An 18,182-nucleotide genomic window follows, 5' to 3' on the forward strand; every position below is an offset into this window, starting at 1 on the left:
GGCCCAGCTACCACACTTAACCCTAGGCCCAGCTACCACACTTAACCCTAGGCCCAGCTACCACACTTAACCCTAGGCCCAGCTACCACACTTAACCCTAGGCCCAGCTACCACACTTAACCCTAGGCCCAGCTACCACACTTAACCCTAGGCCCAGCTACCACACTTAACCCTAGGCCCAGCTACCACACTTAACCCTAGGCCCAGCTACCACACTTAACCCTAGGCCCAGCTACCACACTTAACCCTAGGCCCAGCTACCACACTTAACCCTAGGCCCAGCTACCACACTTAACCCTAGGCCCAGCTACCACACTTAACCCTAGGCCCAGCTACCACACTTAACCCTAGGCCCAGCTACCACACTTAACCCTAGGCCCAGCTACCACACTTAACCCTAGGCCCAGCTACCACACTTAACCCTAGGCCCAGCTACCACACTTAACCCTAGGCCCAGCTACCACACTTAACCCTAGGCCCAGCTACCACACTTAACCCTAGGCCCAGCTACCACACTTAACCCTAGGCCCAGCTACCACACTTAACCCTAGGCCCAGCTACCACACTTAACCCTAGGCCCAGCTACCACACTTAACCCTAGGCCCAGCTACCACACTTAACCCTAGGCCCAGCTACCACACTTAACCCTAGGCCCAGCTACCACACTTAACCCTAGGCCCAGCTACCACTTAACCCTAGGCCCAGCTACCACACTTAACCCTAGGCCCAGCTACCACACTTAACCCTAGGCCCAGCTACCACACTTAACCCTAGGCCCAGCTACCACACTTAACCCTAGGCCCAGCTACCACACTTAACCCTAGGCCCAGCTACCACACTTAACCCTAGGCCCAGCTACCACACTTAACCCTAGGCCCAGCTACCACACTTAACCCTAGGCCCAGCTACCACACTTAACCCTAGGCCCAGCTACCACACTTAACCCTAGGCCCAGCTACCACACTTAACCCTAGGCCCAGCTACCACACTTAACCCTAGGCCCAGCTACCACACTTAACCCTAGGCCCAGCTACCACACTTAACCCTAGGGCCCAGCTACCACACTTAACCCTAGGCCCAGCTACCACACTTAACCCTAGGCCCAGCTACCACACTTAACCCTAGGCCCAGCTACCACACTTAACCCTAGGCCCAGCTACCACACTTAACCCTAGGCCCAGCTACCACACTTAACCCTAGGCCCAGCTACCACACTTAACCCTAGGCCCAGCTACCACACTTAACCCTAGGCCCAGCTACCACACTTAACCCTAGGCCCAGCTACCACACTTAACCCTAGGCCCAGCTACCACACTTAACCCTAGGCCCACACGCCCAGCTACCACACATGCTGTTGTAAAGCCATGGCCATAAGTTTGGACTCAAGTACCGTGATGTTTGTGAATCTTCGATAATTGTCACTTATAATATATATACCAGTCATACCAAAATGAAATATTTCATTTTGGTTGATGGCTATCACTGTATTTATATTGTAAGTGACAATTGTCTAAGATTCAAAAGCATCATGGTACTTCTGTCCAAACTTATGGCCATGGCTGTAGTTTGTCAAAGCAAGATACAAAAGCACACTGGGAAGCAAAATAATGTAAATAAGGCTGTGAAAATCTGTAAAGCAGTTTTCTTTGGGGGGGGGAGAGCATGAATTTTGTCCAAAATAAATGGCATACTATAGTATGTTGAACAACTATATAAGCACACACTGCAAAATATAAACTCCAAGATGAAACAATGGAAAGTTGCTGTGAAAAAAAAAAAAAAAACACTTGAGCAGTTTTCTTTGACAAAAAGTCATGAATTTTATTCAAAATAAACACCATAGTACAGTATGTCAAGTAAAAATACAAACACACTGCAAAAATGAACACTTTCAAAAACTAGAGCAGTTTTCTGTGAAACAAAGTGTCATAAATTTTGTCCATAATTAACACCATACTATGTTGAAATAATGCCATTTTTCCCCAACATGCCAAAAAGGACACACCATATGATAATGTAATGTACAGTGTGAAAAACACTAGAGCAGCCATCTTTGGAGAAAAAAAAACGTGAATTTTGTCCAAATTTAACGCCATAGTATGTCAAACAAATATAAACGCACACTGCAAGATGAAATGTGAAGTAGGCTGTGAAAAACACTAGAGCAGTTTTCTTTTAAAAAAAAACATCATGAATTTTGTCCTAAATAAACACGATAGTATAGTTTGTCGAACAACTATGCAAATGCACACTGCAAAATACAAACACACTGCAATATGAAATAATGTAAAGTGGGCTGTGAATAGATACTATAGAGCAGTTTCCTTTTGGGAATAAAGAAAGGATCATGAATTTTGTCCAAAAATAAACCATAGTATAGTTTGAACAAAAATAAAAACGCACACTGCAAAACAAACTGAAATATGAAATAATGTAAAGTAGGCTGTGAACATTACTTGAAACAAAAACATCACACATTTTGTCCAAAATTAACACCATACTATGTCAAAATGCCATTTTCCAACATGCCATGAAAACCACACCATATGTTGTTAGGTACACTGAAAAACAATACAGCAGTTTCCTTAGGAAACAAAAGGATCATGAATTTTTCCAAATTATACACCATAGTATGTCGAACAAAAATGCACACGCACACTGCTAGAGACACGCACACTGCTAGAGACACGCACACTGCTAGAGACACGCACAGGGATCATGAATTCTGTCCAAATTAAACACCATAGTATGTTGAACAAAGATACAAACACACACTGCAAGATACAAATGCACACTGCAAGATGAAATAATGTAAAGTAGGCTGTGAGAAACACTACAGAGCAGTTTTCTTTGAAAAGTCATGAATTTTGTCCAAATTAAACACCATAGTATGTCAAACAAAAATACAAGCACTGCAAAATACAAACACACACTGCAAGATAAAAGCAAGTGTAAAGTTGGCTGTTGAAAACAGCAGTTTTCTTTGAAACAAAAAAGTCATTTTGTCCAAAATTAACACCATAGTATGTCAAAATAATGCCATTTTTTCGAGCATGCCATATAGACACCATGATAATGTTAAGTACACCATGAAAAACTATATAGAGCAATTTTCTTAGGAAAAAAAACACGAATTTTGTCCTAAACAAACACCAGTGTAGTATGTCAAACAAAAATACAAACACTGCAAGATACAAAGACACACCACAATAGAAACACACAAATGAAATAATGTAGACTGTTAAACACTATAGAGCAGCTTTCTTCGAAAAAAGTGATCATGAACTTTGTCCAAAAATAAATGCCATAGTATAGCATGTCAAACAAAAATGCAAACACTGCAAGAGACAAATGCACAGTGCAAGATTAAATAATGTAATGTAGGCTGTGAAAAACACTGTAGAGCAGTTTTCTTTGGAAAAAAGTGATAATGAACTTTGTCCAAAATAAACGCCATAGTATTTTGAACAAAAATGTATACTGCCAAAGATTAATGCACAGTGCAAAACCACACTGCTAGATAACCGCACACTGCAAAATTAAATGTAAAGGAGGCTGTTAGAGCACTTTTCTTTGAAACAAAAAAAAATGACTTGTGCAAAATTATCATAGTATGTTGAAATAATGCCATTTTTCTGACATGCCATATGATGAAATAATCTACAGTAGACAGTGAAACATTTACGATGTCTGGTTGGCTCAGGAAATAACCGGTCTTTGAATGCAACACAATTTGCTTTTTTACAGAGGTTCCAAGAAACTACAAACCAAGATGGCAACTACACAGGAAACTGAATTGGAGACAATGGGCTCCAAACACTCACAGCGATTACTAGTGGCTGGAAACTACAACAACAAAGAAATAACACCAAATAATTCCTACGCACAGTAGCTGACACTTAACGGCTATAAAACAAACCAATTTACTATAACCACAAGGTTCGAGTGAACACTACAAATGAAGAAAACTCCGAACGATGCTCTGTACGAGAGCAGAGACTATGGCCAACTAACCAACTCAAATTCTCAGTGATGCTCAGGACGATTCACAGTGGAGGAAGCCAGCGTGCAGGGCCAGGTGGTGGTAGGGGTAACAGACAACAGGTGAATGGAGGAGATGCCCAAGGGTGTGTGTCTTTACACGTGTGATTTTACATCATGGAGCTTTATTTTAAGGTCTTATTTTTCTTTGAATGCAAAGCACTGATTTTTATATCAGTGAAAAGTGCCATATAAATAAACCGTACTTACGACAGCCTGGAGAGATTTCCCTTCTTACCAAAGTGGAGACCAGAATCAGGCGTAGAGGACTCTACTAGGAGCAGGTGGAACCAAAACTAGAAGAGACGAGAACAGCGAAGATTAGTACAGAATGTTGGTTCAGACAAACTCGCTTATTGACAACTCAGACTCCTACCTGATGTGTCACGATCTGGTGCTTGAGAGTTGAGGCGCCTGGTTATACTGAGGTAGGGTGTGCTTGATTAGACCATCTCCACCTGCTCCTAGTTCCGGCTGAGGATTGCCAATGAGGCACACCTGTCGTCGCTTCTGCACTGCTGAGCCACCCTGAGAGAGAGGCACTATCTAGGCCTTGCAGCAGCTAGCCTGACAAAAACACTATAGAGCAGGTTACTTTGAAAAAATAATGATCAGGAATTTTGGACAAAATAAACACCATAGTGTATTATACCGAACAAAAACACACTGCAAGATGAACTAACGTAAAGTAGGCTGTTAAAAACACTACAGAGCAGTTTTCTTTGTAAAGAAAAATGATCATGAACTTTGTACAAAATAAACACCATAGTATAGTTTGTCGAACAAAAATACAAACACACTGCAAGACAAACGCGCACACTGCAACACATAATCGCACACTGGAAAATACAAACACACTGCAAGAGGAACTAACAAAGTAGGCTGTGAAAAACAATATAGAGCACTTTTCTTTGGAAAAAAAGGATCATAAATTTCGTCCAAAATAAACACCATAGTATAGTATGTTGAACAAAAGTACAAACGCACACTACAAGATGCAGATGCACACTGCAAAATACAAACGCACACCGCAAAATGAAATAATGTAAAGTAGGCTGTGATAAACACTATAGAGTAGTTTTCTTTGAAACAAAAGATCATGAATTTTGTCCAAAATAAATGCCATAGTATAGTATGTGGAACAAAAATACAAATGCATGCTGCAAAACGAAATGTAAAGTAGGCTGTTAAGAACACTACAGAGCAGTTTTCTTTGAAACAAAAAAAAAAATGTCCAAAATTAACACGTTAGTATGTCAAAATAATGCCATTTTTCCAACATGCCATAAAGACACGCCATATGATCATGTAAGGTACACCGTGAAAACACTATAGAGCAGATTTCTTTGGTTTAAAAAAAAAAAAATCATGAATTTTGTCCAAAATAAATGCCATAGAACAAAGATACAAACGCACACTGCAAGATACAAACGCACACTTCCAAATGAAATAATGTAAAGTCAACTGTTAAACACTATAGAGCAGTTTTCCTTGAAAACTAAGGCTCATGAGTTTAAACACCATAGTATAGTATTCTGAACACAAGCGCACACTGCAAGATACAAGCGCACACTGCAAGATACAAGCGCACACTGCAAGATACAAGCGCACACTGCAAGATACAAGCGCACACTGCAAGATACAAGCGCACACTGCAAGATACAAGCGCACACTGCAAGATACAAGCGCACACTGCAAGATACAAGCGCACACTGCAAGATACAAGCGCACACTTCCAAATGAAATAATGTAGTCAACTATTAAACACTATAAAGCAGTTTTCTTTGAAACAAAAAAATCATGACTTTTGTCCAAAATTTACACCATAGTATGTCTCTAAATAATGCTATTTTTCCAACATGCCATAAAAACACACCAGACGATGAAATGATGTAAAGCAGACCGTGATAAACTGTCACGATGTTGGGTTGGCTAAGGTGCAGGAAATGACAGATGTCTTTGAATGCAACACAAATTGTTTATTTACAGGGGTTCCAAGAAACTACACACCAAGACGTCAACTACACAGGAAACTGAACAGGAGACAATGGGCTCCAAACACTAACAGCAACTACAACAACAAAGAAATAACACCAAATAATTCCTACTCACACTATGTGACACTGAGGTGCTATAAAACGAACCAATTTACTTAGGCTTATTTTAAGGTCTTATTTTTCTTTGAATGTAAAGCACTGTGATTTTTATATCTGTGAAAAGTGCTATATAAATAAACTTCACTTACGGTGGCCTGGAGAGATTTCCCTTCTCGCTGAAGTGGAGACCAGAATCCGGTGAAGAGGACTACTACAAGCAGGTGGAACCAAAACTCGAAGACAAGAGAACAGTGAAGATTAGTACAGAATGTTGGTTCAGACTAACTTACTTAATGACAACTCAGGCTCCTACCTGATGTGTCACAATCTGGCATTTGAGATGTGAGGCGTCTGGTTATATTGAGGCAGGGTGTGCTTGATTAGATCATCTCCACCTGCTCCTAGTTCCAGCTGAGGATTGCTGATAAGTCACACCTGTCGTCGCTTCTGCACTGCTGAGCCACCCTGAGAGAGAGGCACTATCTAGGCCTTGCAACAGCTAGCCTGACAAAGACACTATAGAGCAGGTCTCTTTGATAAAAATAATGATCAGGAATTTTGGACAAAATAAACACCATAGTATATTATACCGAACAAAAACACAAACACACTGCAAGACAAACGCGCACACTGCAACACATAATCGCACACTGGAAATTAGAAACACACTGCAAGATACAAACGCATACTGCAAGATGAACTAATGTAAAGTAGGCTGTGAAAAACAATATAGAGCAGTTTTCTTTGGAAAAAAAATGATCATGAACTTTGTACAAAATAAAAGCCATAGTATAGTTTGTCGAACAAAAATAAACGCACACTGTAAGACAAACGTGCACACTGCAACACATAATCGCACACTGGAAAATACAAACACACTGGAAACTACAAACACACTGCAAGAGGAACTAACATAAAGTAGGCTGTGAAAAACAATATAGAGCACTTTTCTTTGGGAAAAAATTTTTTAAAAAAGGATCATGAATTTCGTCCAAAATAAACACCATAGTATAGTATGTCAAACAAAAGTACAAACGCACACTACAAGATACAGACACACTGAAAAATACAAACACACACCGGAAAATGAAATAATGTAAAGAAGGCTGTGAAAAACACTATAGAGCAGTTTTCTTGGGGGAAAAAAGGATCATGAATTTTGTCCAAAATAAATGCCATAGTACAGTATGAACAAAAATACAAATGCACACCGCAAAATGAAATAATGTAAAGTAGGCTGTGATAAACACGACAGAGCAGTTTTCTTTGAAACAAAAAAATGTCCAAAATTTACACCTTAGTATGTCAAAATAATGCCATTTTTCCAACATGCCATAAAGACACACCATATGATAATGTGAAGTACGCCGTGAAAAACACTATAGAGCAGTTTTCTTTGGGGGAAAAAAAGGATCATGAATTTTGTCCAAAATAAACACCATAGTATAGTATGTCAAACAAAAATACAAACGCACACTGCAAGATACAAACGCACACCGCAAAATGAAATGTAAAGTAGGCTGTGAAAGACACTATAGAGCAGTTTTCTTTGAAACAAAAAATTTTGTCCAAAATAAACACCATAGTACAGTATAGAATCAACCAATCATACACAAATACTGTAAAACAGTCAAGATGCGACACAAAATAAAGCAAACTGACCAGGAAACTCACAAAATCCTCAGAGAAAACAAAAGTCAACCAATCATACTCAAAATAATGTGAAACAGTCAAGATGTAACACAAAATGAAGCAACAATCAGCATAAAAAGATGCAAAAAAAATCACCAGGAAACTAAATCCTCGATCTGAGACAACAAAATGACAAAAAACAAGCAATCGTACTCACAAATAATGTAAAACAGTCAAGATGTGTCTAACCCAGGTTTAAATTAGGACTTTTTCTGGCCCAAAATGGCCATGGATGTAGAACACAAAATCAAGACTTGTGGTCGTTGTGTCCCGAGGAAGGCGTTGCCCAATAAATCTGCTCCACTGGTTAACATCATCCCTTCGTGTCCTCTCGAACTGCTGTGTATCGATTTCCTGAACCTCGAGCCTGACTCAACACCAGAGACATACTTGTTCTAACAGATCACTCTACCAAGTTTGCCATGGCCGTTCCAATGCCAAACCAGAAAGCAAGAACCATAGCAAAGTGTTTATGGGACAGTTTTGTTGTCTACTACGGCATCCCTGACAGAATCCATACTGACCAGGGGCCGGATTTTGAGTCAAGGCTAATTAAAGAGCTGTGTGAGGTGGCAGGTATTCAAAGAGCCGTACGACACTATACCACTCAAGAGGCAATCCAGTGGAACAATTTAATCATACACTCTTTAGCATGTTTGGAACACTGGAGGAAAAACAGAAATCAAAATGGAAAGACTATGTGAAGCCATTAGTTCGTGCATATAACTGCACCAAGAACGAGGTTACCGGTTATGCCCCGTATGAGCTAATGTTTGGACGATCGCCTCGTCTGCCTGTTGACCTTACTTTTGGTCTCCCACAGCAGGAAAACAAGCACAAAATCTATTCACAGTATGTGCAAGATTTAAAGTCACGCCTTGAAGAGAGCTTCAAGATTGCTGAAAAGAACACTCAAATGTGCTGAACGAATTAAGACACGCTTCGACCAGCGAATCATACCATCAGCATTGGAAGTGGGAGACAGAGTGCTTGTGAGGAATGTACACCTCAGAGGAAAACACAAACTCTCAGATAAATCTGAGAGAAGTCTTTCTTGTGATCAGCAGAGCTAGAGATCTCCCAGTTTACAAAGTAAAGCCTGAGCACAAAGATGGACCTGTACGCACTCTCCATAGAGACCTCCTCCTTCCATGCGGCTTTCTTCCGGCCAATGAGAATAGTGATGTGCCCTGTGGATAGTCTCCTGTAACTCGACCACGCACTCATCTTAATCCTGATCCGAATCACCTGCTGCTGAAGAGTCTGAGGACGTGGTCCCCCTAAGTCTTGACTTACCTGCTGTCCGCTTCACTGTGGAGAAAACACGTCCAGTTCCAGCTGTCTGTCACAAGTGATAATCCGTTCTCCAACTCCCTGTTCCGTCAGTTCTGTCCCTCCTGACAAACTTGAGCCGGAGACGAGCAACAATGAGTCAGAGTCAAGTGTGGAGGAAAATGAAGAGGATCAAGGAAGTGAATTGAACAGACAACTTGCCTGTAAACTCACCTGAGCCCGTAAACATACCTACCGTAGTTTTGATGGATGAAGGCTTACCTGAAGATCCAGGTGAGTCTGAGCCTGACTTGGTTAACTCACCAGTCACCACTGCCAGGGATGTAGTTAACAGTGGTTTTACTCTTAGACGCTCAACTCGTCAGAGAGCACCACCTAAACTACCAGGTTATAACACCCTTGGTAACCCGCTTATATCTGTCGTTCAGACATTGTTACAAAATGTGTCTGATATCTTAAGTGTTTCCACCTCTCCCGAATCTATTGTGCCGTCTATTCATGTTGTTTAATGGGTTTAGCATGCAACGGGACGTGCCTGGTTTAAGGCGGGGAGGATGCAAACCAGGTTTAAAATAGGAGTGTATACATCGTCCTAATCATGTGACCAGGAAACTCACTAAATCCTCAATCTGGGACAACGAAACGACTCAAAACAAACAATCATACTCACAAATAATGTAAAACAGTCAAGATGTGACACAAAATGAAGCAAATGACCAGGAAACTCGCTAAATCCTCAGAGACAACAAAATGACAAGAATCAACCCAATATTCTCACAAATAATGTAAAACAGTCAAGATGTGACACAAAATAAAGCAACAATCAGCATAACAAGATGCAAAATCACCTGGGAATCTCACTAAATCCTCCATCTGAGACAACAAAATGACAAAACAATCAAACATTCTCACAAATAATGTAAAAGAGTCAAGATGTGACACAAAATGAAGCAACAAACAGCATAGAAAGATGCGAAATCACCAGGAAACTCAGTAAATTCTTAATCTATGGCAAGTTCTGTATGTGTTTCGACACAGCTTTGCTCAAACGGATACATATGATGACCAACTATTTCATCTGTAAAGAAGCTCATGAAGTCGTTACTGGTTAGAGGTAAAGGAATGCAAGGTTCAACAGAGCTCTGACTCTTTGTCAGCCTGGCTACAGTGCTAAAGAGAAACCTAGGGTTGTTCTTGTTCTCCTCTATTAAAGATGAATAGTATGTTGTCCTGGCATTACGAAGAGCTTTTTTATAGATTACTAGACTATTTTTCCAAGCCACATACACTTCCTCTGACTTAGTGGAATACCACTTTCTTTCCAGCTTTCGGGATGCCTGCTTTAAAGTCCGCAGCTGGGAATTGTACCAAGGAGCAAGTCATAGAGTCTGTTACTGCGGTAACTGACCGAGAGTTTAAGTTACCCCTCTTTGTGAAACAGGCTCAAGTTACCCCTCTGTCTCAAGGTTAAGTTACCTCGCTTCGTGAAATGGAAAACTCTGAGTTTCCCTCATTTCAGGGTTAAAAAACTCAGAGTTTTCAATGAACCTGCTTCGTGAAACAGGGCCCTGGTCTTAACTCTGGGTTGTCATGCTTTAGGAGTACCAATAAAATCAGCCATATTCCTAGAAATGAGAGCTGCACCAGCCAAAGTGGGATGGATGCCGTCTCTCCTAATCAGACCAGGTTTTCCCCAAAAAGATTCAATGTGGGAAAAGTCATGTTATTGATCCACCAGTTCACAGACAGATACAATATTTTACCAGTGCTGTGCATACTCTTTCTGTTATGGCCTGGCTAATAAAACAGATTGTAGTTTGATTTTGATGTTCTGGCAAAGTTTACAATAGTTTCCTTGCAATAAAGCTAGCCATAAAAGCATCCAGTGTACGATGAGATTTTTCTTAATTATTCATCTGTAAGAACCTCAAATTTGGCAGCAGAAGTTGGAGAAAACATAAACCCATCATGAACCGATCTCTTTATGATGATTTACTCTCATGAAGCTGGTTGAGTTTTGAGGAAAACACTTTAAATTCTAACCAACTGGAGCCTGATGCGCATCCAGAATCATGATGTCTCCGTGTGAACCAGGTGCTGCTGATCTGATCTGACCTGTGGAGCTGCAGTTCCTCTGATCAGCCACTGGGTGTCTCTGTAGCTCCATTCAGGCAGAAAGCTGTGAGTTTACAACAACAGCAGCAGCATCAGTGTCTGATGAAGATACGACAGCAGATCAATCCTGTCTAACGTCTTACTTCTGTTTCCTCTCACCTGAATCTTCCAACAAACTCCCCGACCAACGTTCCTCCATCTGATGAGCAGAGTCCGTTCAAAAAGTTCACATTTATGCCAAAAATGTTCATTCAAAGGTAAAGAAAGCAACATGAAGGTTAAATGAACTGCACCTGTGTGGAGTGTGTGCAGGTAGTTTGATCCCGTCAGGTGTGTCGGAGTGGAACGTACCACCTGCTCAGGTCAGTGGGGGGAACACAGATACAAAAGTTTCAAATTAAACCTAAATTTATTCAGTGATGACTTCACAGTTTATGTCACATGAGTGCATTGGTAGTAGTTAAAAATCCAAGACTCTCGGCATCACAGTTAACTCTCTCCTTTAGACTCACCTCTCCAGTAGAGGTTTCTCCCCTCTCACTCTCTCTGCTCCTCTGCCCTGACTCCTACAGGTCAACAGGGGTGGTGGAGTGATTATTATTGTTGTTGTTGTTATTATTGTTATTATTCACATAATCATACTTGAATGAGCTCAGCTCCTGTTTCACTGTGTGTATCTGATGCTGGAGCTGATGCTCCAGAAGGAAGTCACCCCAAAGATAATAGATGGTAAAAAATAAATAAGAGTGCACACCTAACTCTATGAACAACCAGAACCTTCACTAGGGGTGGCCTTGTTTGAGAGACTAGCTAGCTAAGTAGCAGCATTTCACGCTGCCTCCTGTACAGAGTCTCTCTCCTATAGAGTGTCCAAGCCAGGTTTTTATTTGTCAAACAGGGAGCATTTGGTTCATTAATTACATGGGTCTTTCTGCTGTTAGCTGGGGGGCTGGAGCTAACTTGTGATGAATACTTACTTTCCTGAAAACATTTGTATATCCATTCTTGTTCATGTTCTTCTCCTAACGCTGCTCTAGTCAGTTCTGTGTGCTCCTCCCTGTAAACACATGCTGCAGGTACCAAGTGTTTGCAGGGAAAACGTGGACTGTATTTCAGTGATGTGGGTGTGCTCTATATGAACAAGTGGAATGGACTGGATAACGACGCACTGGGTCAGACTCTCTACTATGAAGTGAAGGGAAACTAAGATTTATGATCATATTTAAGTTAATAATGACTGGTTATTATGTGATTATTTATTTAAATTCATATTCTGGCCACCACATTATATTGAATTTGTTTGCACTTTTTTGTAAAAAAAAAAAAAAAAAAACTTTTTAAAAAAAATTAATGAACAGAAAACTATTTAGCAGGGCTTAAAATAGGCCTAATGACGCCACTGTTGTCAGTATTTGCCAGTATGGTCTACAAGAACAACAAGCTAACTATCCTAAATGACTCAAAGGGTGCATCGTAGGCCTTTAAACAATCTTGCTCATTATACCTCACCCAAATAGCTGTTTTGGGAGGCTATTTGGGTGGGGTAACCTGTTATAACTACGTACACAAGTTCAAGTTTCACATTCGACTCAGCCATTAATGTAGCAATTAGCCTTGTCAAGAACATCATCATCATTGAAGGACATGCTCATGCTCAGCTTACATAAAATCCTTTTCTAAATGATTTCTCTCCCCCGCAGTGTGTGTTTTGCTTCTCTCCCATTTTCCGCTGCATTTTGTCTTTCTCTGCTAGACTCTAACAGTTTGATCTTCAGTTTAACATTTGGTCAGATGTGGCTGCTGGACTCTGCTCTAGAGGATAAATAAAGTCAGCAGTTGGTTAGCTCTGTGGAGGTTTTATTCTGCTACAAACATATCGTCCTTGTCTGTTTTCACCAGTTTTGCTAAACTGTGAGAAAATACACCTTACCACGCTAGCCCCCAGTACCTTTTCATTTTAACTATAAGCAGGTGAAAGGTCCAGGGTTACCCTAACCCTGCTAACCCTACTGAGAGCCAAATCTCGGTGCATCATGACCACTGGACCTTTGCCACTTCTGGTTGCTCCCTGTGCCGTGACCTTCTTGACACCCAAATTGCGGTTTATTTTGATAATTGTATATATGCGAGATTTTCAGGGAAAGCTCTTTACTGTCTAATCTGCCCCTCAGTCTCACTTGTTGTTGTTGCAGCAACAGGTCTGTCACGTCATGTATTCTGCTAGATAAAAGGCAATCCAATTTAGCTAATTCTAAACAAGAGTAAGTTCAATGCTACTCGTTTGCTGCTGTAAATTGGCTGTTATGCCGGTCAGCTACCGGTCATTTGAGTGAAGTCAGGAGCTACCTTAGCCTAACTCTTCAATTTCACACAGAGGTAAACAAAAGCAGCCGAGTGAAGTGGCTGCTTTATTTTAAATACCCAACAGAGTTGGCTGAAGCGCTGTCCTTGCTGGCTCTTGGATGCTTTCAGCTGATTAAAGAAAGAACTCATTAAAGAAGTTCTGTATGTGCACATGGTAGAAGGCTGATTTTTTTGAGTGACAGTTTTGTGTTGTTCACACTAACAGATGATTCTTCTATCTTCCCCGACTAGCATCATCAACTAGCTTTGGAACTAGCTAACCCTTCTGTAATTCGTTTCTGCAGACTTTAAATCTCATGGAGATAATGTTGTTGTGTTCAGCAGATGCAGCAGCTTTAGTGTGCTCATGAAGTGGTGTAGAAATTCTAGGTTTTGATAACCTTAACCCTACCCTTTTCATTTGGTTGGCTGGCTTAGCTAACTGTAACCCTTAGCTTATCTATCAATGAAGACCAAACTTTAGAAAACTAGTATTTTAGCATAAGCACAAGCCTAACCCGTAAGCACCACAGTTTTTGAAATTTAGTTTTGAAAAAATCTCAGTTTGAGCCACTAACCCTAACTTGCATGAGAGGCCCAAAATATCTGTATTGTTCTAGATAAGGCCTAGAAATGTACACACACACACACACACACACACACACACACACACACACACACACACACACACACACACACACACACACACACACACACACACACACACACACACACAAGATTCCCGAGGAGGAGTCTGAATGCCATGCGTTTATTTCAGCATTATGACACAAGTTTCATGTCATTTCCATACTTTATTCACTAGGACGACCTGGCATAGAGCCTTCATTATTACATGGCATAAACACTACATGAAGTCCTATAGTTATGTTTCCAGTGATATGATTCTAGGGGCAGTTTCATGTGAAATTAACGTATAACCTCGGTGAACATTAATTCCCTACATGTTTTCCATAGCAATTACTCTTTTAAACAGTGCTTCTGCAGAATTTACTAATGTACTTTTGAGTATTTGCTCAAGACCTCACATTGTCTTACGGCATTTCAGTACAGTGGCGGTTATTCACACAACAACAGTCCAACTAGATACAGCTCATTCCCTCAGTGCAAGTAATAATGACATGGACATAAAACAAGACAATAAAAGGACAGGAGGAGCGACAAATATATGGTAGTCAGTATATACATGTCACTTACAGGGTTAACAGATGTTATCCTCAGAAGAACCCAGATTCTTGGATGAAAATGGGGGAAACAGAGGATACACCATGGGATACAGGAATAAATACAGCCTGCTGATTAATGCATAATAACAATAATAATTTATACTAGCATGTATAGCAGTATCTGCCTAATATAATGTATGCAGATAGCTTTCATTGTTGTTTGCTATATGTTCTGATAATGTAGCTGTAGGGGTTCATCAGCAGACTTTAAATTGTGGGTGCTATTTGCATGTGCCTCTGTGCAGCAGCGTGACTAACAATTTTGATGGTGAATAACACAATAGAGTACGCTTTAGGACATGATGAGGCCTGAAAGGATTGAATATTTGAAAGAGTAACAGCCTGCCGTCACACTAATGGACCCACTTGGTAAGGTACATTATGAAGCTGGAGGTCCAGTCTGGAGCCCGTCTGTCTGACTGATACTCGCTCAAAGTTTTCACAAACATCCCCGACCGACTAGTTCCCAGTGGGTGGCAGTTCTTCCTCGTCCTGTTCTAGCTGAAATTCTGATAGTTCTAGCTGTCAGTTTTTGGTGTTTTTTTGGAGTTTGGGACCCAGCAGCAGCAGCAGCTGTCACTTTCCTCGTCGGTGTGTCAGTCAGTCAGTCAGTGTTGTCAGTGTTGTGGTGTGGAGGTGACGCAAAGGAGGAGAGATGCTGTCGATGGCCGAGCTTCAGCATGTCGGTCGGTCGGTCTTTTGCCCCCACTCAGCTGGTTGGTCTTTTGCCCCCACTCATCTGGTTGGTCTTTTGCCCTCACTCATCTGGTCGGTCTTTTGCCCCCACTCATCTGGTCGGTCTTTTGCCCCCACTCATCGATCTCTCTCCGTCTCTCTGCTGGACGGGTCCTGGACTATAGAGGCAGCCGGATGTGCATGGCAGAACTATTGGGCCGTGCAGCCAGAATAAAGATGGCACTCTCCCTTAGAAAGTCTGCCCAGGTCACTGGCCTGTTGGGAACAGAAACATTATTATCAATTAGTCAAAAATCTATCAGTTAAATTGGGCCTACAGTTATAAAAGACAGATGTCATCTAGGCTAACCCTAACCCTGCTTGAAGCAACCACCTGACCCAAAATGAACTCTGGCAGGCATAGAAAGGCAAACTGTTAAACACTAATTTTTCCTTCTTTGCCCTTGAAATAGAAATAATACTTTAGTTTTTTGGTTTTCTTACAAAAAAAAAGTACTATTTCAGATTTCTTGTACATAATTTGGTCAATGAAGCTAATTCAGTTTCTAAAACTAAATTTGGCAGAAGGAGCAGGGTTAAGGTTAAATTTGGCTAAAGGAGTTATTGGCCGAGTCACTGTGTACTTGTGTTCTATTTTTCATCTGCCCATGGGCTTTTGCAATAAGAGAAGGAACAATACAATAAGCCCTCAAACTCATACAACCACACAGGTCGTATGTACGTGCCCTTGAAATACGACCCATGAGAGCGTGTTTAGGTTAGCGCTCCTACGAGGGACAGGAAGGCATTGCGGGATTTAATTCGTGAAATGGCTTTTCCCTCGCGAAACAGCTTTTCCCTCACTTTCCCAAGATGGGTTTAGGGTTAGTGTTAGGGTTAGTGTTTGTGTTAGGTCAAAGTTTGTTCATGGTGACGTTTCAGCTGAGACACCGGAGTGTCGATATTTACTCAGCCACTAGAGGTCGCTTAACTTCAAAACGTAACACTCGATCGTAATAAGGGCGTGTACAGACGACCTACGTGGTCGTTTTTTCAAGGAGGACTGTCTCAACAATAGAATGTTGATTCCATTACAAGACAGACTTGATGTTCTCTGTAATGAGGCAGAAAAAAAGGGTTGAGACTGTATCTGCAGTTGGCCAAAATGAGTTAGGAAATATCGACGTCGTCCAGGCGTACTGGATACCGGCAAACATCCAGTGTTGGGGCATTCTCACCAAAAACACAACTGTAAGAACAATGAGAGAGAACCAAAACAGTAAAGTTGGCTGTGATGAAGAAACCAACGGCCAGCTGGATCCACCCACTGACCGACCAGTATAGCTTCTGTAGTCAGCCTAAAATAGCACATTTCTGTTTAACGCAGAGCTTTGTTGTCGTCCTTTGAAGACAATAGGCCACTCCCACTGTCGCAGTGGGAACTCATTCTTTCACTGTGATGAACATGAGCACCCCACTATCCCACTACTACCCCACTAGCACACGAATCCGTGGCTGAAAATCGGGCCCAACAAATATACTGATCTGAGCAAACCACTCTGATTTAGCATTTACTAAAAACGGCAGTTGTAGACTGAGACATACATACATACAGACATATGCTGTTATACATTGTGTTAAAGATTCATGTCTTTACGGGCCATTTGACAGTTTGGATTTGGAAACACAATGTTGGTTTGGATCTTATTATGGAATTTGTCAAAAATATAGAATAAAATCAGCCATTTCCTGCATGGCCTCAGTCAAACCTTTAGGTCCTCTAACCGACCGACCAGTATAGCTTCAGTGCAGGCATTATCTTACACAACACCACCTTGTAATTCAATACAGTAACGTCATTATAGTAAGCAACTGGCATCGGACACATCTGCACCTGCTCTGCTTCTGAGCAGATAAATTCAGTTGTTCAGACCTTGTCAGACCTTGGTCCAAGCATGTTAGAAGGCTAGACGAGACTTCAGCCTCTCTCGAGTAGCTCTTCTCTTTGCAATGGTGGCTGGCTCCCTGTAGTCGCTGCCTAAAGTCGCTGCAATCGGAAGTGGTTGAAAAGTCTCAAAAGTCATGATATGCCAAAGAGGGTAACCCAACCCCTTGCCTATCAAATCAGTTGAGTTTGAGGTCATTTGAAGCTGAAGCAGCAGCAGCAGCAAACAGGACTTGAACTCATGTTGACAGCAGGTTGTGACCGTTCACACTTGGGATTTCACTAATCCATCCTAGACCTAGACCTACTGTCCTTAGCTAACTGGATGCTAGCTAGCTAGCTCCCTAGCTATCTGGTTCTGTTCAAGTCTACTAGTTAGTCTTTGAGATAAAAGTTTTACCACAGGCTAAGACACTGTACGTGTTATTGTGCTGTTTGAAATAACTTGTGAAAACACACCTGCTCTCATCAGCCTTGCTCCTTTCACTGCCAGAGCTGGCCGGGCTGCTCTCACATATGGGGCCTACGTTACTTATGCTGTACCAGAGAACGACAGAAAGCATTAGGAGGATGGAACAACAATCGATGGAGATCAAACTACTTGCTTGTCCTGAAACAGAGAGGAAAACGAGGTAAATCATCAGGTGACATAGTAGTTAAATTATGCAGCAGCCTAAATGAACAACATCATTCCATCCACTTGAACATGACAGCATCTGTGGAGGTTGTACAGGAACA

At 41.3% G+C, this 18,182-nt stretch overlaps 1 protein-coding gene across 6 annotated transcripts in view; it reads right to left on the minus strand.

Moving 5' to 3' along the window:
* Positions 1-14,333: 14,333 nt before the first annotated feature.
* The window catches only part of phf24 (PHD finger protein 24), a 33,700-nt gene continuing 29,851 nt past the window's right edge, over positions 14,334-18,182 (minus strand). For 2 of the 6 annotated variants that reach the window (XM_022208570.2, XM_022208571.2), the window contains 3 exons: positions 17,904-17,981; positions 17,433-17,546; positions 14,334-15,775 (listed from right to left, as the gene is read on the minus strand). In XM_022208570.2, coding sequence (XP_022064262.1) covers positions 15,679-15,775; positions 17,433-17,546; positions 17,904-17,981 — 289 coding nt within the window. In that variant the 3' untranslated portion in view covers positions 14,334-15,678. The other 4 variants (XM_022208572.2, XM_022208573.2, XM_022208574.2 and 1 more) reach the window with 3 other exon arrangements.

The sequence above is a fragment of the Acanthochromis polyacanthus genome, chromosome 18 (assembly GCF_021347895.1).
Source record: "Acanthochromis polyacanthus isolate Apoly-LR-REF ecotype Palm Island chromosome 18, KAUST_Apoly_ChrSc, whole genome shotgun sequence".
NCBI classification, from domain to species: Eukaryota; Metazoa; Chordata; class Actinopteri; family Pomacentridae; genus Acanthochromis; species Acanthochromis polyacanthus.